Source organism: Mesoplodon densirostris, chromosome 14, assembly GCF_025265405.1.
Source record: "Mesoplodon densirostris isolate mMesDen1 chromosome 14, mMesDen1 primary haplotype, whole genome shotgun sequence".
NCBI classification, from domain to species: domain Eukaryota; kingdom Metazoa; phylum Chordata; class Mammalia; order Artiodactyla; family Ziphiidae; genus Mesoplodon; species Mesoplodon densirostris.
Window position 1 is genome coordinate 73,692,810 of NC_082674.1, and position 21,549 is coordinate 73,714,358.

The 21,549-nt window shown below is 42.0% G+C and overlaps 1 protein-coding gene across 1 annotated transcript; it reads right to left on the minus strand.

Annotated features, from left to right (window-relative positions):
- Nucleotides 1-615: 615 nt before the first annotated feature.
- Nucleotides 616-11,362, minus strand: LOC132502193 (zinc finger protein 226-like). Its single transcript, XM_060118030.1, is given in 8 exon segments — nt 616-2,446; nt 2,448-2,696; nt 2,698-2,880; nt 2,882-3,050; nt 6,326-6,452; nt 8,332-8,377; nt 10,476-10,526; nt 11,001-11,362. Coding segments are annotated over 8 exon segments (2,439 nt in total). The 5' UTR covers nt 11,036-11,362; the 3' UTR covers nt 616-867.
- Between the last annotated feature and the right edge of the window lie 10,187 nt (nt 11,363-21,549).

Consider the following 21,549-nt stretch of genomic DNA (forward strand, 5'->3'; position numbering starts at 1 on the left):
CACATCAAAACCTAGACGGAAATGTGGTGAAGAAGAAACCAATGATCAGTTCATTTACTAAGAAATGTTTGTCCTCTGTCACTGTCATTAGTAACTCTTTCTGACACTTAAACCTCTGCCTTGACATTCTTGAAAAAAGGGTCAACAGTATGTTTTCTGTATTGCAAGATGAACAATCCATTTTCAGTAAGTCTATACTGTCACAAAAGATAACCAAATTTGTACTGTATAAGATTCACAGAATATTAGATAGACAAAGCCCAAGATAAGATCCAACTTGAAGCGAGGCTGGGGGGAGACAAATGGAGCTCATCATAACAGGACGATGCCACATTAATATTACAAATTGCAATACTGAGTGGTTTTCTAACACTTCAAATTTTTGTCTCCCTGAATTACTTTTAAGGCCAGATTTAGGTTAACTGCTCTGAATACAAATTTTTATAAAATTTTGGAGGGGACTGCAACATAATTTTCAAAAAGTTTTTCCTCATTCATTAACTGAACAAATATCGAGCACCTACAAAGTAGCTGACAATGTTCAGACTGTAGATTCAGAACAAACGTCGCAACATTCGTGGAATTTACGTTTTAATGGGCATAAATTTTGGCATGTTCATCATACTTTTGTACAAGGCCTGCTAAAACTCACACTAAGGCTTCTCCCCTAATATTTAATAGAGGTCAAAGTTCAAATTTACTACACCATTTACCAGAGTTCTCTGCCGTGTGGCCTCCTGACTACTGGGACATGTTGAGCTATGGCTGAAACACCGACTTTAATGAAACAAATGATTTTTTTTTCTTTTGAACTTGATGACTGGAAGAATTCACATGACACCTGAGTTGTTTTTGTTTTTGTTTTAATCATTTTATGGAACTTTTTTCGTGTGTGGGCTCTCTGATGGTCTTACCACTCCTATCACTTTTATAGGATTTATCAGCAGCATGGATTCTGTGATGAACTGTTAGATTGGAGCGCCAACTGAAGCTCTTACCACAGGTCTCACACTTGTAAGGCTTCTCCCCTGTGTGCACTCTTTGATGAGACTGTCGCTGTGAAGGCCGACTGAAGACCTTACTGCATCTGTCACATCTGTACGGCTTCTCTCCAGTGTGGACGCTTTGATGAAGCTGAAGACTTGAGGCCTGAATGAAGTGCTTCCCACACTCCCCACACTTATATGGTTTCTCTCCTGTGTGGACCCTCGGATGCATGTCGAGGTTCAGGCTCCACTTGAAGCCCTTCCCACACTCCTCACATTTGTATGGCTTTTCTCCAGTGTGGACTTTTTGATGGGCTTGAAGGTGTGAACTCCGACCAAAGCTCTTCCCACACTCTTCACATTTGAATGGTTTTTCTCTGCTGTGGACTCTCTCATGGGCCAGAAGATTTGAGGCCTGCCTGAAGACTTTCCCACACTCCTCACAATTATACAGTTTCTCTCCGGTGTGGATTCTGCAATGAATTTTAAGATCTGCTCTACGACTGAATCCCTTCCCACACTCTTCACATTTGTATGGTTTCTCACCGGTATGGATCAGCTGGTGGATCTGAAGTCGTGAACTCTGACTGAAGCCCTGCCCACACTCCTCACACTTGTAAGGTTTCTCTACACTGTGGGCCTTCTGATGGATTTGAAGATATGAACTCTGACTGAAGCCCTTCCCACATACCTCACATTTATAGGGCTTCTCCCCTGTGTGGACAACCAGATGAACTTGATAATGGGAGTTCCTCCTGAAGCTCTTCCCACACTCATTACATTTGTATGGTTTCTCTCCTGTATGGACTCTTTGATGTGCCTGAAGGTTTGAACTCAGAGTAAAGCCTTTACCACACACATTACATATGTATGATTTCTCTCCAGTGTGGACTCCCTGATGGGCCTGAAGACTTGAAGGCCGACTAAAGCCTTTCCCACATTCCTCACATTTGTAGGGTTTTTCTCCTGTGTGGACCCTCTGATGAATGTATAGATTTGAGATACAAATGAAGCCCTTCCCACACTCCTCACATTTGTACGGTTTCTCTCCCGTATGGACTCTCTGATGGGACTGAAGGTGTGAATTCCGACTGAAGCTCTTATCACATGTGTCACATTTGAATGGTTTCTCCCCAGTGTGGACTCTCTGATGGTCCTGAAGGTGAGAGGCCTGACTGAAGGCCCTCCCACACTCCTCACAATTATAAGGTTTCTCTCCCGTGTGGACTTTACAATGAATAGTAAGTGCTGACCTACGACTGAAGCCTTTCCCACATTCCCCACATCTGAATGGTTTCTCTACAGTGTGGACTTTCTGAGGAGTCTGCAGCTGTGAGCTCTGACTGAACTCCTTGCCACACTCATCACACTCACTGTGTTTTCCTCCCACGTGAACTCTCTGATGAATATGAAGAACCGAGCTGTAACGGAAGCCTTTTCCACACTCACTGCACATGAGACTTCTCTTTTGAGTGTAATTGCTGGTGAAGATCAAAGGTGGAGAGATCGGTGAAGGTTTCTTTACATTCATTACACTGGTAAGGTTTTTGTCCTGTGTGAATCATAGTATTCTGATCCAGTGTTGAAACCCTCGTGCTATCTTTTCTATAATCACAGTAGCCATAAGATTTTTGACCCTTGTGTACTCCATGAGCATCAAGGTGATGTGAAATCCAACTGATGGTGTCAACATCCTCTCTACGCTGACAGTTTATTTTTCATGGAAATTTGCTGGTGTCTATTCTGATAATTCTGTGACTCAGCCAAGGAAGTTTTCCTCCAAGAATCCTGGGCTCTCAAAGTTGCAAACCTTGGATTTCCAGTACTACTGGGATCACCTGCTTTATCATTTAATATATGGTTCTCATCTTCAGAAATTTGAACAGAGTCCTGCCCCAATCTGGCAGGGGGAATCACCTTGTTTGCGGAACTGACAACTATTTATCATGGAGTCTTGGCATCTGGTTAAGTCATTTGCAATTTGTTGCCAGATTTGCCAGCAGGAAAGCTCTTCACGTGATCCTCTGTCTTGAACGGCCCTCAACTCACTTTGATTGTTTTCTTCTATCGGACAGAGAATTCAGAGATGTGGACACGTGAAAGCTTTGTTCAAAGATTCAAGATTTTACACTTAAGACACAGTATGAGACTTTAATGAACCTCAGGATGGTTCAGCTTATCTTTCGCACGACAAATGAAGTTCTCTGGTTTATATACTAACAGAAACCAAGAGATGGTCTGTTAAACTCCCAAATACTTAGCATGAATGAAACCCATTTAAAACCAAATGACTACTCTGACATACTATTTAAATCATCTTTCAAAAATTACATGTCATTCCTACCATAACACAGTATCAATAAAGACAAGCATTTTGCTGTGCTCACAGCTTTAACAGTGCCTAGCAGTTAGTCAGGGCTCAAGAAATGCATGCACAGGTGAACTCAGTTTGATTTCTAGGATTCTCCACAATTCTGAATCCCAGGTTAAGTTTGAACCAAGTCAGAGAAGCGAAACAGCTTTTACAAGTCAGGTATCAGATACAGGAAAAGGACTGGAAAGTACAGTTTTGCTTAAGTTGAAAGGCTGCACCCGAGGCAGCAGCACACCAAGGGGGTTAGTGCTGAGGAGGATATGAAAGGGGCTAAAAACCGGGACTTCCCCGGTGGCACAGTGGTTAATGATCTGCCTGCCAGTGCAGGGGACACAGGTTCGAGCCCTGGTCCGGAAAGATCCCACATGCCGCGGAGCAACTAAGCCCGTGAGCCACAACTACTGAGCCCACGTGCCACAACTACTGAAGCCCGCGTTCCTAGAGACCGTGCTCTGAAACAAGAGAAGCCACTGCAATGAGAAGCCTGCGCGCCACAACGAAGAGCAGCTCCCGCTCACCACAACTAGAGAAAAGCCCATATGCAGCAACGAAGACCCAATGCAACCAAAAATTAATTAATTTTAAAAAAGGGTCTAAGAATCAGTGGGGTTAAAAACAAGCATGAAGACCTATGCACTGGATCCTTCTGAGGCATTTGTGCTGCCTAATATGTTCCTCCACTCCCCCTGCCAAGCAGGAGTCAAAATTTAGAGGCTAGGGAAGAATGCTGTCACTTTAAAAACAGCATGGAAAATTTTTGGACACAGATACATTGGTCTTTAACAAGAATGAGTCCCAAAGTGAAGAATGGGGTTTATGAGTGAGCTGGGAATAAATTCCATAGCCTGTGATAAGTATTGAGAAGAAACAGACTAGAAACTATTAAAGAATGATCAGAGCACTCAAGGTGACATTATCTAAAATGCCTTCTACAAGATACATACAAATGCACACACACACACACACACACACACAAAATGTTTGTAGAGCTAACAAAGATCGATTTCTTATTAGTGAGGTGGGCTTTGGAGGAGGCAAATGGGACGCAGCGGGGCAAATCTTTTAAGGGAAAGGCTAACTCACCAGCTGGCTGTTTTCTGAGACCTGTTCTCCCCTGGTATAAGGGATAAGGAAATAGAAATTTCTTTCCTTCTATGGGAGGGTTACCTAAGAAGTAGACATAAGAATCCTCATTCAAAACAGTATTTCCTCCCCAAATGAATTTGCTCTGCTACTAAGAGCTCAAGGAAAGTCACAGGGAAAGCATTTTACTCAGTTTGGTTATAATTACAGGTTCTATACATATATTTTTTGTGCAAGTTGATGAGGGCCAACTTGTACAGAAAGGCAAACACACACATACACACATCATGGGCACCTGAGAAGTTAGAATTAGGCTAGGAATTCATTTGAAGACAAAAAAACATTTAGCAATATCCCTTATTCACTCAGATTTGTTCACCGCCTACTAGCTATTTTCATGGAAGGCTAATTTCTCTATCCATTAACTCATTCGTTTGTTCAAGAAATATTTAAGAGTTCCTGTCATGTACCAAGACTATGCTAAGCACTGAGGCTAGTGAGCAATAAACAGACCGAATTCCTCCTGCACTCCTGGATTACCCTCCAGTGGAAGAAAGAGAGGTGAGAAACAGGTGAACAAAATGTACATGAGTGAAACGCTTAGAGACAAAACAAGGCAGGGCAGAGAGAGTAAGAAAGAGAGGACTGTATTTTCCATAGGGTGGTCAGAGGACAGCCACCTCCTCATCTTTAAGGTGACTGACTGAAAGAAGTAGAGGCCTAAAAGATTACAGGTGAAAGAGTATTCCAGGCAGAGAGAAGGACAAGGAAAAGGCTCTGTGGCAGAAGCATCCTTTGCAGGTCTGGAAAAGATAGGGTAAGAGGGAGGAGAGGTGGTGTATTCAGGGAGGTGGTGGAGAACGAACAGCAGCCCACAGAAGGCTCTAGAAGCCACTTTAAGTGGTTTTTATTCTAAGTAAAAGAAGCCACAAGAGAATTTTGAAACAAGAACATAACCTGACTTAAAGTTACAAAAGATCACTTTGCCACCTAAAGAACAAACTGTGGGAGGAGAAGGGTGGCAACAGGTGACCAGTACAAAGACTATGCAATAATCCTGGAAAGAGATTTCCAACTGGGACCAGGTGATGGACAGCACAGGGCTGGTGAGAAGCAAAACAGATAGAGAGCTAACCATAGGAACTCACGACTGCTTGGTTCTCACCTAAATTTCTATCTGGGTTGCTGAATTCATCAACCAAAGCCTCTCTTCTCTTTCTATATGTTTTGTATCTCGTTTGAAGAATGAGAACATGCAAAGTCACAAGTTAACATGAACGGGCTAGAGCGAAAGTTTACTAGAAATTTGAGTTCCAACTGCATATTCAAGGTATTGAAAGCTGTGTTTTTCAAACTTTGTATCACAACCCACTGAAGAAACAGCATTTATTTCACAACCTAGATACACAGGTAGAAAAGTATACATTACTAAAACGAAGCTTGAATGACCTATATCTAACCAATGTCTCTTTTCATGAAATCTGTTCCCACTGGCTCTCACACCACTCATGCCATCGCCCAGAGTTTCTGCTGCAATGTGTTGTACTCTTCCTAAGAAACTCTGATATTTTCTATACTATTTTATTTCATTAAAAAATCACACGTAGGGCTCAATAAATTGGCTTTATGATCCACTAATGGCAGGGAGGGAAATCTGAAAAAGAATACACAAGGTACAGCAAGATACTGTCGATTTACAGTTCTTTTACAAAATAACTGAAAAGGACCTGAAACACACTGTTTAGAAAGACCAGAGACATCCTCTCGTGTCCCACAGGAATTGCAAAAGTCTGGTCCCCAAACTCAGGGAACCACCTCAAGAGGCCCAAAGCCTTGAAACACCAAGGTCACAAAGACACTCGCAGAGAAAGGCTGTCCTCACCCACTGAGACCAGGTTCCGGAAGTTTTCCACCATCACATCCTGGTACAGCTTCCTCTGGGCCGAGTCCAGCAGCCCCAGCTCCTCCTCTGTGAAGGCCACGGCCACGTCCTTGAAGGTCACCGCCTCCTACGACAAACAACACCACCTCAATCTTATACCCAGTGGCCAGTGGAAGAGGGGCAGCCCCGAGGAGACGAGGAGGATGGGAAGTTGCTCCGGCTCCTGTGAGGTGTGCAGACTTCCCAGCACCCCCTCCTTCCATCCTGCCAATGCCACACACTGACTTTCCTCAGCCTCACCGGACGTGCAGCTATGAAAGAGAAAGCTTTGTGTATTTACCTGGGGCTCTCAGACAACTCATAAGTAAACTCCCTAGAATTCTAACCACTGGATCCTGAACTAAAAGGCTTTCACTGTTTAATTATTATTGCCAAGTGCCCCAGAAACAGTTACCAATTTAGTCCTGGCAGTATTTGATGGCACCTGCTTTCTCACTGAGGTGGGAACCAGCTGAGAAGGAGTGTTATATGTGGAAACTAACCAAAAGGCCATGCCAGGTCTCTGAATGAAAACTCTCTCTTTCCCCGTTTCTGTCTTTCGCTTGAATGCAATACTCTGACTCCACACCCTTGGTTTTCTGGGTGAGTCTGAGTTGGTTCCTCCTTTTTTCACAACCCCGATTCTTTATATTTAAAACAAAGATGAAACCAAGCACCTCTTTATACAATTGTTCTGAGCTGTCTATGCAGTGACAAGTGCTTTAAGTACCACTGGACTTTTTAAACTAAGGTCATGTATTACTCTGATTAGAAAAAAATATAAGATGGAAAAAGAAACAAACCAGTAAATAAAATACACAAAGGGCCTGACTCAAGCATGGGGAAGACTGAATCTAACTCTGGTCGTGAGAAAACTTCTAACGATACATTATTTTTTCTGCGTGAAGCAGCAGTTTGATCCTGCTGTGCTCTGCCGTATTTGGATATTCTACCAAAAAACATCCAAGGCACCACATGTAAAACATACCTCTTAAATTCTGAATACCTAAACCTACTATGTTAAGGGCAAAAAGGGGCAATATTCTTCAGAACAGATATTTTGAGAAAAAGGTTAAATCAGGAACACTGTCACTGTAGTGCTCCTAAAACAGGAGAAGTCTTTAAACTAAATGTCTGTGAGTAAAGAATAGTATAAAAAACAGGTGCAGGGCTCCCCTGGTGGCGCAGTGGTTGAGAGTCCGCCTGCCGATGCAGGGGACACGGGTTCGTGCCCCGGTCCGGGAAGATCCCACATGCCGCGGAGCAGCTGGGCCCGTGAGCCATGGCCGCTGAGCCTGCGCGTCCGGAGCCTGTGCCCCGCAACGGGAGAGGCCACAACAGTGAGAGGCCCGCATACCAGAAAAAAAAAAAAAATAGGTGCATAAGTTTGCAGGAACATGATAAAGCAATTAAAAGTGAATGTTAGCTAGTATTAAATGAAAAAAACAATTTAAAACTGTATCTATGTTATATATACAAATACACATCCATGAATACATATGATGAAGAGATTACAGAAATAGAAATGCAGCTAATTTGTAAGCAGGTAAGCAGTAGACTGGAAGATGTCCTTCATTTCCCTTAATTTTTCTTTTACTTGTAAAATTAAAAAATGATGAAATAAAACAAAAATTAAAACCGAAACCAATTAAATTTAACAGGAATTTTAAAAAAAGCACACATGGCACACTCAGGTCCTCATATGCTTAGACTCTCCTTGAAAGAGAAAACCCATATGGAACTATACCCAATATTTCGTAATAACCTATAAGGGAAAAGAATCTGAAAATATATGTATATATATGTATAACTGAATCACTTTGCTGTACACCTGAAATTAATACATTGTAAATCAACTATACTCCAATCAAAAAAAAAAAAGAAAAAGAAAAAAAAGAGGAAAACCTGTGTCCAACCTGAGTACAAAAATGGCGTTTTTAACAGCAAGAAAGGCAAGCTCTACTCACCTGGAATGTGCTCATTTTCTCTCTCCTTCTGGGGCAGTGCAGAGTCCTAACAAGACAGACAGGGAAAGAAGAAGTCAAACTGGAAACTGGTTTAAAGAAAAAGAAGTCACTAACCCACGTGGTGCTCACTGTGAATTACCAAGGCTCCCAGTCCTCGGGGTGGCTACAGCTGATTATGCTTGATGAGCAGAGCCCCACGCAGATACCAGATGCCCCCGTGAACCCCCTCAGTGGCTGTGTGAGGAATGACCTGCCCATCCATACACAGTGGCCCCCTCACAGTGTGCCTGCAGCTTCCACAGGGGTCATTCTTATTCTGGGTATGGTGTAAACAGAGACCATGTAAGTCAGAGTGGGTTTTGGAGTCAATATGCATGGGCTCTGATCAGGCTACGCCATTCACTAGCAGTGTCACCCTGGGCAAATTATTCACATCTCTTCGCCTCAGTTCTGTCCTCTGCCAGTAGGGGAGAACACGGGCATCCACCTCGTGACATCGTCATAAGGTAGGAAGCTCTGAGAACACCACTGTCAGGGTTTCTTATTTCTTAGCAACTGCGGTAAAGCAGATGATATTTTAGTTAGAAATTATCCTTAGAGATGTGATTTCTACCAACAGAAGGCTGTCAGACATGTGGAGGTCATCCATTGTTGCCCTGTTATGTGAGAGTCTTTATAGACTTCTGAAAATCTCTGCTTGTCTTCCTAAAGATTTTGTGACTGCAACAATAACATTTAAATTGACATGGACAACTTTTTACAAAAGGTATAAAAATACGTTAAGTTTCTTTTTAAACAGGAAGTACCCTTTTGACAATTATGCACAGAGGTAAAGAGAACTAATAAAAGCCAGGATTCTGCAACAACAATAAAAAATAGTTTGACAGTCCATACCTAATTCAAACGAAAAAAGACAGGAATCTGAATTGTAATTATATCATTATAAATATAGGAAAGTTTAAGAAATAAATGGGAGACTTCCCTGGTGGTGCAGTGGATAAGACTCCACATTCCCAATGCAGGGGGCCCGGGTTCAATCTAGTACAAAAGATGGCAATGATTCCACTCCCCAAAGCTTGGGAGAGAGATATCTTCACAACTTCTAACGACCTCCATTTTGACTCTACACTTGCTAGCTGTCTTCTGCTCAATTCAGATTTCTGAAAGGGGCCCTGACAGTTGACAATAATTAGTGGGGGAATAAAATCATTGGACTAAGTAGGGCTTTGGTGAATCCAGCTCAGTTTTATCTGTGACATCCAGCAGGGTCAATTTCCTCGGCCTCAGTTTCCAGAAAAGACCCTCTCTTGAGCTTCTCGAATTTTCACGTGCATGTGAATTACTGCGGGATCTTGTTGGAATGCAGCCTCCTGGACCCCCTACGCAGAAATTATAAATCAGAAGGTCTCGAATGGGGCTCAAGGCTGGGCATTTCTATCCAAGTGATGCCAATGCCGCTGGTTTGTGGACCACAATTTGAGTAGCACTGCAGTGTAACATCAGTCCCACAAAAAACAGCCTCCACTACACAGAAACATACACAAAGAGTAACCAGACAAAAAGGCACTAAAACATTAACAACTGTTATCTTTACATCCTAAAGTTACAGATAATTAAAATTTTTCTTTATGTATACATCTGCATTTTTCCATAATGATTATGCTACTTCTATGATATACATATTATTTGAAATAAAATAAATGACCCAGTTGAGAAAACTATCTTAAAAACTCATAAAATAGCCTAAACCTTGCTCTCAAGGTCCCCACAATTAAGTCCCAACCTCCTTTCATGATATGATTCTAGCCAGTACCCTATGCTCAAAGAGAATATACCAAAGGGATTAGCAAACTCAGCTGCTGGACTCAAACTGCCTGGGTCCCAACCCCAGCTCTGCCTCCTACCATCTGGGTGAGGATGGGCCAACAGGGTTGTGTTCCCTGCCCCCAGCTCCTCAGCCTTAAAGTAGAGAAAACAGCAGTACCAATTCACAGAGCCACTGCCTGATAGAAATGTGTTCATTGGCATAAAGCTTTTAGAATGGAAATTAGTGACCAAGGCTCAGTTATCATCGTTACCCATGTCCCATACGTTCTACAATTTATAGGAATATCTTAAGTAGAAGAATGCCAAGTCCTACTCACGTGGGGCTCTGTTGCCTCTTCCTCCGTGCAGTGCTTTTGGAGAAGCCAGGGCTGGGGAAGGAAAGGAGACTGTGAAATACCAGGGCTGTGTTTCCATCCCCACTAATTCATACCGCACCCCCTTCCGCCCCCGTACCAGCTAGAAGTCCTCTCCTTCCAAAACAGGCCAGGAGTCCAGGACAATTCAGCTTCCTGGGCTCACAGAATCCCGCTGCGAAATGGGTGCCTCCCGAATTAGCGTAGTATTAATACCAACAATGTATCAGGCAGTTGTAGACCTTTTACTTGTGCTATCTCGTTTCTTCTCACAACACTATATTAACAAGGCATTCCTTTTTCCCCCCTTTTACCGAACAGCAACGGAGGCACAGAGGAGTTAAGCAACTCACCCAGTGTGACGCCGTATGAAGCGGTAGGGCTAGCTCATAGGTGGGGGACGGGGTCAGGTTAGGGGTGAAGAAAACCGGGGAGACCCTCAAACCCCAGGAGGCACGACCTGAGCCCACCCCATCCCGGGTACCTTACCAAACGCAAAGAAGCTCCGCCCGCGGGACGTACATCACCACTCCAGGCCCTCAAACCTCCGCTTTCTCCCCAAATGAAAGGTCTGCAAAGGGGAAGCTTGAAGGGGTCGTGAAGAGCGGACCTGAAACACCGTCATCAAGCAAAACATGGCTGCTACGTGTCCTCCTGGGGCGGAAGTGCCTGCGACTAACCCGGAACTCCTGGACCACATTTCCCAGAATTCCGCGGGTAAACCTTTACAGCGAGGCGTTACTGTAGCTGCAGTATATGGGACTACACGAGTTTACGAGCTCTGGACTACATGTCCCAGAATGCAAGGGTGGGTGCGGGGGTGTCTACCGGCACGAGCTCTGGCCTACATGTTTTCACTCTGGTTTGCACTTTCCGGAATCCCTGAGAAGGTCTCAGGCAGTCTTGACCTCCTACTGTGTAGGCCTCAGAAGAGTGTAGATTCTGTTCATTGAAAGGCGTACAAACTCAGTAGAATTTTGGACGTCTTCAAGAGGCTAAGCGACATAAAAGCATTAACAGCCACGAAGGCTTCCTGGTAAACCCCAAAGAGTTTCACCATTGGAATAAGGGGAGAAGGAAACTGGGCTTTCTTTGGCAGGGACTGAAGCCAAACGCCCAAACACCTCATTCCCTGAAATTGTGTAAAGGTGAACGTGTTTTGTTAGCATCTTACAACCCGTGCAGAAGCAAGGGAAAATCCTTTCTAGAGACAGACATCAACATCCTAGGTCTCAAGTTATTTCTGTAATTATAAAATCTGTGACATTGCTATTTGACCAAGTGAACTTTAAGGGGAAGGAAAAAGCATTACTTGACATACGGAGGGACACTTCACAGTCATAAAAGTTTCAAATTATCAGAAACTAATAACTTCAGCTGATACTTTATAAAGCAAAAATTGACAGAACCATGAAGAGAAACATTCAAATTCATAATTGGATCTGGAGATTTGAACACATACATAGAGGGAAATGTTGAGCCTTAAAAGCATATATTAAAGTAGAAAGGGGGGCTTCCCTGGTGGCGCAGTGGTTGAGAGTCCGCCTGCCGATGCAGGGGACACGGGCTCGTGCCCTGGTCCGGGAAGATCCCACATACCACGGAGCGGCTGGGCCCGTGAGCCATGGCTGCTGAGCCTGGGCGTCCGGAGCCCGTGCTCCGCAACGGGAGAGGCCACAACAGTGAGAGGCCCGCGTACAGCAAGGAAAACAAAAACAAAACAAACAAAACAAATAAAGTAGAAAGGAAGTTGAAAATTGATTCAGAAAACATCCATTTCAGGAAATTAATAAATGAATAATAAAACTGAAGAAGGCAGATGGAAAAATATAAGATCAGATGAATGAAATACAAAATAAAGTAGATCCCACACACACCCACAAAACAGAAATTAAAGAAAAAAACAAAACAAACAAAAAAAGATCATCCATAGTATAAACAAAGATTTTTTCAAAAATTTGTTCCAAATTCTTTCAGGAAAATATCCTCCAAGAACTATTCCTGACTTAAGCCAACATAGCACACAGGATTTCTTTCCACTACAAGTAAAGTGAAATCTTGGGTATAGCATGATGAAATACGGTAACATGATTAAGTTTTATGTATTCACCTCCTGTTCCCTATGGCACCCTCCACTCCCTTCTCTACCCCGTAAGCTACCATTCTAATTTGTTTGATGTGTTTTCTTTTGGGTGTGTTCTTGTGCAAAATGTGCACTTGTGTATATTTTCAATTCATATAAATAATATTGTGTCATAAAATTCATTCTGGTGTTTATTTCCTTCATTCAGGAGTATATTTTTAAGATTCACCCATCCAGGCTTCCCTGGTGGCACAGTGGTTGAGAGTCTGCCTGCCGATGCAGGGGACGCGGGTTCATGCCCCAGTCTGGGAAAATCCCACATGCCGTGGAGCGGCTGGGCCCGTAGGCCATGGCTGCTGAGCCTGCACGTCCGGAGCCTGTGCTCCGCAGCGGGAGAGGCCACAACAGTGAGAGGCCCACGTACCGCAGAAAAACAAACAAACAAACAAAAATTCACCCATCTATCTAATTTGTTTCATAGAGTTCCATTTTCTGCACCCACATTTTACCTGTACTCTTCCAACTGCCATGCCAATGATAATAAAATAAACATCTTCTTACATTTGTTTATAGACGTATCTGAGAATTTCTTTGGAATACATACCCGAGTGAAATTATTTCATAGCAAATATGTATACTTTAATAATATAGCCAGATTGACTTCCTGAACGGCTACACCAGTCCAGATTACCAAAGAGTTGCACGTCAGGTTTTTGTGCAACCACTTACCTTCATTTGGACGACTCATCACCGTTTTGCTAGTGTATTAAATGTATAGTAGTATCTTGTTATAGTTAAATTTCTCTGATTTCTAATAAGTTTGATCTTTTTTTCAAATGCTTGGTAGCTTCATCTATAAATGTCTACTTAAAACTTTTGCCCCATTTTCTAATGTGGATGCTATCTTTTTCTTCCTCATTTCTATTACATATTCTGATTATTAATACCTTTTCAGTTTTACCAATTACAAGTATCCTTTCCTAATTGGGCACGTGTTTCTAAAATTTTTCTATTGTGTTCTTCATGGAATAGAAATCTTTAATTATAAGATAATAAACCAATAATTTCTTAATATCTGTGCTTCTGAAACTCCTCAGGTGAAAAAATAGATTTCTACCTTTTAAAAGTTAACTTTCTAGACTTATCTTTCACATGTAGGTCCTTTAAATATTTTGGAGTCTATTTATGTACATTTTATTACATGGGATCCACTTTTCTTTTTCTCCAAGAGAAATTCTTAAAAATAGTGATATTCATGGCTTGAAGATTCAATATTACAAAGATATCAGTAATCCTCAAAATGATCTATAGGCTCAATCAAACCCCAATAAAAACATCAGCATTTTTTCCCTTGGAAATTGATGAGATGTTTACAAATATTATGTGGGAAAGCAAAGAGCTACAAGAAGAGCTGGGGGCTTCCCTGGTGGTGCAGTGGTTGAGAATCTGCCTGCTAATGCAGGGGACACGGGTTTGAGCCCTGGTCTGGGAAGATCCCACATGCCACGGAGCAACTAGGCCCGGGAGCCACGTACTGAGCCTGCGCGTCTGGAGCCTGTGCTCCCCAACAAGAGGCCGTGATAGTGAGGCCCACGCACCACGATGAAGAGTGGCCCCCGCTTGCCAAAACTAAAGAAAGCCCTCGCACAGAAACGAAGACCCAACACAGCAAAAATAAGTAAATAAACTCCTACCCCCAACATCTAAAAAAACATAAAAATAAAAAATAAAAGAAGAGCTGGGACAATCTGAAAGAAGAATGAAAAGAAAGGTATTAGTCACATTAAATCTTACTATAAATCTACAATATAAGATAGTCTGGTGTTTGCTCAAGGATAGACAAGATAATAGACATCAAAATCCATGCTGAAACAGACATTATAACAACGTGTAAAAAGAAAACACTGCAGGGAGTTCCCTGGTGGTCTAGTGGTAAGGATTTGGCGCTTTCACTGTGGTGACCCTGGTTCAATCCCTGGTCAGGGAACTGAGATCCTGCAAGCCACGCAGCACGGCCAAAAGAAAAAAGAAAGAAAAGAAAACACTGCAGCAGAGAGGGGAAAGAACTCTTGTTAATACAGTTGATCCTTGAACTAGGGTTCAAGGGGGTTAGGGGTGCCAACCCTCTGCTAAGTTGAAAATCCAAGTATAACTTATAGCCAGTCCTCTGTACGTACATGGTTTCTCCATAATCGGCAATTCTGCATCTGAGGATTGAACCAACCTTGGATCGTGTAGTAGTGCAGTATTTACTATTAAAAAAAAAATCCTCGTATGAGTGCACTTGTGTAGTTTAAACCCATGTTGTCCAAGGGTCAACTCTTGGTTCTCAGTCAGCTGGATATCCATATGGGAAAAATATTAATCATTACTGCATAGGATATAAAAATATAAATTCCAGAAGATCTGCAGACTTAAATTTGAAAAGTAAACAATGATGCTTTAGGAAAGAAACGTAAGATAACAGCCTTTTTGCCTTGGAGTAGGAAGAATTTCTTAAGACCAAAAAAATCACCAACTGTGAAAGAAAAAATTGAAAAATTGGACTATTTTAAAGTTAAGAAACACCGTAAACCCAAACGCAGCACTCTTGGGCCAAAAGTGAGAGATATTTTAAAAACATCTATGGACTAAAAGACTCAGATGCATCCCTCAGGCCCATGCATTCTTCAAGGGTCAACTGTATCTACCAAAGTTGAACATATACCCTATAACCCTTTGGTTCCACCCATAGAAATATCCCTCAAACAAGTGCACAAGGCACATTCTAGATTGCTCACATCACCACTACCTGTGATAGCCAAGAATGGGGAAGTACCCAATACCCACCAATAATGGGATTAATAAATAGATTTTGATATGTTTACACACTGCAATAATATCCACCAATGAAAATGAATCAACGGTATCCACTCCCAACAATATGGATAAATGTCATGGATATACTGTGGAGCAAATGAAGCCAACACAAAATAGCACCTATTACATGACTCCATTTATATAAAGTACAAAATAGGCTAAGTGAATCTACACCATTACAAATTAGTGGCTACCATATGGAAAGGAAGGTTACTAGAAAGAGCCAAAAAGGGATGCTTCTAGGGTTTGGGGTTTGTCCTGGTCCTCCAAGAACTAGACGGCAAAGTGCTGAGAAAGACTTTAATGAACAAATATTTCATTAGGGAAAACATCGGAGAGAAAATGGCAGGGAGCTCTGGAAGGCTGGCAGAACTATCAGCTCATAGTGCAAGTCTGACCCTGAGTGAAGATTTGGAAGAAAGATTTGGTAAATCATCCCAGACTGCCTTGTAATCTACGTAAAATCCTTCAAGGCTGTCAGAGTCCTTGAAAAAAGGTCACTGGACAGAGGAATCCTGGTCTCCAAGAAATGGCCTGCCTTAGGATCCCTGCTGTGCTGACTAGGAGCAATCAGGGGCAAGGCCGGCCTCCAGGCAAACGTGGTGATGGATTTAAGAGCAGCAGCTGGGACCTTTGGCCAGTTATGCTCCCTGTGGTCATAACTGTGAAACAGGAGACTCTCAACGTGGATGCTTCCTTGTGATAAGATCTGGTTGTTTATTTCTGTCAGAAATAATACTGAAGCAACGTTGCGTCCTTCTCAGCATATCATACCCCAGAGATCTAAAACGTTCGTTTGTTCTGTTATTGATAATGTTCACCTCTTGGCTAAGGTAGTGTTCACCAAATTTATACCTACTGTATTTCTTGTTGTGATTAATACTTTGTGGAGAGATATTTTGGGTTTTGTAGCATCCTGCTCCTTGTAAACTTTCAACCAGTAGTTTTATAATTCATTGATTACTCTTGCCAGAACCTATCATTACTATGATGGTTGTAAATAATGATTTTTACATTACATCATTCCTTCTATATATTTATGGTTTGGCATTCTGAGAGCCCTTCCTTCCCTCCCTTCCTCTTTTTTTATTCATATTCTGTATGATAATTATTTATTTTATGGTCAAATTGCTCAGATTTACCCAGTGTGAGTCTCTTCAAGCTGGATCTTTTTACACGTCCCACCACTCTTTCCTACTTTCTGGCACAGTAAATTTTCTCCAGGATCATTCTACACTTTCCTTGCTCCAGCCCTGAAATAGAAACGTGGATATACATGCTTGTATACATCACATACACGTGTGTGTTTGTATATCCTCGCACTTCCATATCTACTTCTGTAAATACCTAGCACATGCACTCACTCCCTCTCTCTCTCTCCAGATGGGTGGACGGATGGATGGATGGATAGACAGATCTGTATAAATAACTTATGGTCAGACTTCCATATCCGTGGTTCCTCTGTATCTGCAATTCTGCAACCATGGGTTCCACCAACCACAGATCATGTAGTACTGTAGTAATTACTATTAAAAAAAACCCTGCATATAAGTGGACCTGCCCAGTTCAAACCCATATTGTTCAAGGGTCAACTGTAACTTGCTAAATAAAGCCCTTTAACCAACTATATTAAAAATACCACCATTGGTCTGCGTATGGAATGCCATCCAAACCTGCTTTGTCCTTACTGGTTCCACATCCAGAGGGTCCTCTGCTATTATGCTTAGTTCTCTCCTCATGTGCATCTTTTCAACAAGAGAAACTTTTTTTTTTTAAACCTCCACCATGTAGGTATATCCACTTTTGTTTCTAGCTCCAGGATTTTCCCTCTCCCTATTATGGATCTGTAGTTAAAGCACAGCATAAATAATAAAGCTTCAACTGTTGAAACTCATGAATTTTTCTGTGTATGCAAAATAATCTGAGAACTGTTTTGTTTTTGAAATTGGCTTCCAGAGTTCATACCATATTTTGATCTTATATGCCTTATGACAATATAGAACAATCATATGAGGTCTTAACTGCAAGGGATAATTATTTAATACTTTTTCAAATTCTATTAAAATAATTTCCTGCTTTGGCAATACCCACTATTCAATGAAAAAAAATATAACATGAAGTTATAAAATGGAAAAATATCACAAAATGCTCCTTGCCTAGGAAAACCACTCTGGAAGAGTATCCCTTTACACATGATCTTATGCATGTACACATACATGTGTGCACATGCACACATACACAAACACTAACAAAGATTTATGGTTGATTATACTATGAAGGCTACAATCTGTGACCTCTCAAAGCCCATATTGTGTATCTCCTGCGATTATGATATGTCATAAATTTTTAAAATAAATTTTTTATTTAATTTATTTATTTTTGGCTGCATTGGGTCTTCGTTGCTGCGTGCGGGCTTTCTCTAGTTGCAGTGAGTGTGGGCTACTCTTCGTTGCGGTGCGCGGGCTTCTCATTGCAGTGGCTTCTCTTGTTGCGGAGCACAGGCTCTAAGCACGTAGGCTTCAGTAGTTGTGGCACACGGGCTTAGTTGCTCCACAGCATGTGGGATCTTCCTGGACCAGGGCTCAAACCCGTGTCCCCTGCATTGGCAGGCGAATTCTTAGCCACTGTACCACCAGGGAAGTCCCTGTCATCATTTTACCGGCTTCAGATTAATATAGGAATCTATCAAAACTCAAATTCTTACAGCTGTACACTAATTTCCATTAAAAAATTTAGTGACATCATTGATGTGGTGTTCATCTTTTTGGTATTTTAATCTCATAATCAATAACTTCCAATTATATGATTTCTAAATCAAAGAGATCTAATATATTCTGATATATATACTCCTTTCCTGAAACCATGCTTTACTGCAACCAATAGGGAAAAGCACATAAATGTCAGTCTTGTCTCAATAATACACTGGATAATTTTATCAAATTCCTACAAGTTTTCTGGGTATTTGCCTCATGGATGTGGGGGAAGAATATGGCATAGCCCCTACCTGAGAAGTTTAGAAGAAATGCTACAATAATTAGAAGGCAAACATTTCAAAGTCTGGATGAAAATGCAGAGAATTAGAAATCAGTAAGTTCAAGGTCAACTAAAAATTTTTTTTTCTAGGGACAAACAATTTTTGTGACACTTTCAAAGTGTTACAGTAAACCCTGCCTTAATATTGACAGACAAAAAATCAATTGTATACTATGCAGTTACTGTTGTTGCAAAGTTAATCATGTTTTTTCACTCTGTACCATCAGAAAAAAAAATCACAAGATAGTTCAATTTCTACTGAACACAGTCCTTGGAAAACTAGACGGGGTCTCAAATAACCACCCAACTTGAGAACAGAGGCTGCGGGAGGCAAGGAGCCAGTTGCGATAGGCTAATAGCATATTAATATTGAAGATTGGGGGGCTTCCCTTCCCTGGTGGCGTAGTGGTCAAGAATCTGCCTGCCAATGCAGGGGACACGGGTTTGAGCCCTGGTCCAGGAAGATCCCACATGCTGCACAGCAGCTCAGCCGCGTGCCACAACTACTGAAGCCTGCACACCTAGAGCCCGTGCTCCACAAAGAGAAGCCACTGCAATGAGAAGCCCACACACTGCAATGAAAAGTAGCCCCCACTCACTGCAACTAGAGAAAGCCTGCGTGCAGCAATAAAGACCCAAGGCAGCCAAAAATAAATTTAAAAAATATATATTGCAGATTGGTTTTCTGCAGTGGTTTTCAGTATTTCAACAAAAGTTCATGTCCTGAATTAATTTTATTTTGCAGGTTTCCCCATCTGGATACAACTTTCATATATTATACATTTCCCCTTTTGGTTTATTTAAAACACAAGTACTGAGCACACCTAAAAGCACTAGTCAATGATAAGGTTGTGTAGATTCAGCAGCCAAGTCCCTGCCCTCATGGAGCGCACATTCTCATGGACATCAATTTTGACTAGCTCATCCTTACACTTTTGTTAAAGCCCAGACCAAACTCTTTTCCTTTCTAAGTGCTATCTCCTAAGTGACATCTGATAAATGTCAAAGTTCGGAATGCAGCCCTTACTGCACCACTCAGAAGGGATCTCTGCTGTGTGCTCTGCTGAACACTAGAACCTGTTTAGCTACTGCTTCAACACCAACTAATTTAAAATACTTTCTCTCCGATGAGACCTGACACTTGCAAGAATTCACGCTGCACGTGAGTTTTTTGAAAACATCATTTTGTAGAACTTCTATCCTCTGACAGTTCCTTGATGTTCTTACCACTCTCGCTGCTTTCATAAAATGTATCCCCAGTATGCATTTTGTGATGACTTATAAGATTGGAGCGCCAACTGAAGCTTTTACCACACGTCTCACACTGGTAAGGTTTCTCCCCTGTATGAACTCGCCTGTGATACTGCAGCTGTGAAGACCGACTAAAGACTTTACCACACACATCACATCTGTATGGCTTCTCTCCAGTGTGGATGCTCTGATGAAGCTGAAGACTTGAGGCCTGACTGAAGTGCTTCCTACACTCCCCACACTTACATGGTTTCTCTCCTGTGGGGACCTTCCGATGCATGTCGAGGTTCAGGCTCCACATGAAGCCCTTCCCAGTGTCTTGGGCAAGACACTTGGCCACTGTATTTATTTGTACTTATCTACACTTATCTGTCACTTGGGGGTTATAATTGTACCTGTTCCATGGGTACGTTGTACAAAAGATCTGTAAAGTAGTTACAAGAAACTGACACAGAGTAAGCACTCCACAGACATTGGCTATTAGCTGTTGGAAAAATTTCTCCGTGAAACAGATGACTTTATCAGTGGATGACTCGGTGGGAGACAGTGAATCACAGAATCACAGTATGTTGAAAGTGACCTAGTTCACATTCTTATGTGAAAAAAAGAAAAGTGTGCATGGGTAGAAAATGTCTGAAAGTTTACCTAACAAATAGTTCATCATGTTAACTTGGAGGATTAGAATAAATCAGAAAAGGAGGAAAGAAAAACTTGAGTGTAATTCAATTTCTCTATCATTTGTGTTTCTACACTGAGACTCTGAATACACTGGAAGTGCAATCTATTTTAATGTGGCGGGATAAAGGTTTTCAAGTTCTCCTGATCCATCCGTATTATTATCTCAGAATTGCTGGCATTTCTTGCCATCTTCGGTTCTACACCCATTTGAGTCAGTGGGCCATTCTGGACGGAGGAGATAATAGAGCAGAAGTGAAGTGAGAGGAAAGGAGAGACAAGATTTTCTCTTTTCTCTTCAAAGAGGAAAGGTCTTTGGAATGGGAACAACTCACAACCAAACTTTGGGGAAAGGATGTGATGGAAAAAGAGATAAACATCCTACCCCTGTGATGAGAAGGATTCCCTGGGCTGGATGGAGGGAGGTCACAGGTGGCTGGACAAGGAAACCAACTAGCGAGAAACACACACAAGTGCAGACCAAACACCCTGAGGCCACTCAGCCTGACTCCATGCAAACATATGTCCAGCAGCCAGCCCTTCACCTGTGGCTCCCCAGCAAGACAGGTACCTCGGGGGTGCCAACTCATTCTGAGTCCATTATGCCTGGCCATTCATAAACCGCTGTCTAACGTGTGAGGAATAAACTCTCAATGTGTATGAGGAAATTGGGGAAGGAGATTGAAAGGTTACTTAAACAGAAAACAAAGAAGTTCGGGAAGGCAGGATGGTAGAGAGACAAGAAAAAGACCTTAAAAGATAGAAAGGATTTGCCAAAGAAGAGAAAGAAAAAGAAATGATTCCGAATGGGTTAACCTGCAGCTAGGAAGTTAAGGAAGATTATTGATGGGTGAAGACTATGGAATAAAGTGAATAAAATGTATCAGAAGTTGCTGAGACTATGGTAAGCAGCATGATTATCAAATTATGAATTGGCTGCACTGGCATTCTAGGGGGGCACTAGGAAGGGGAAGCAGATGTTCATGAGATGACAGTAGCAGGTGGAAAGTTGTTTCAGGGGAAGATCAGTCTTGCAGAGGGTGTATCAGAGGAGGGCAAGTGTGAGCAAGCAAGGAAATACTAAGTGTATACGGTTCCTTCACTGAGTGCACCCAGCCCCGTGGTCAGCCTTGAGAA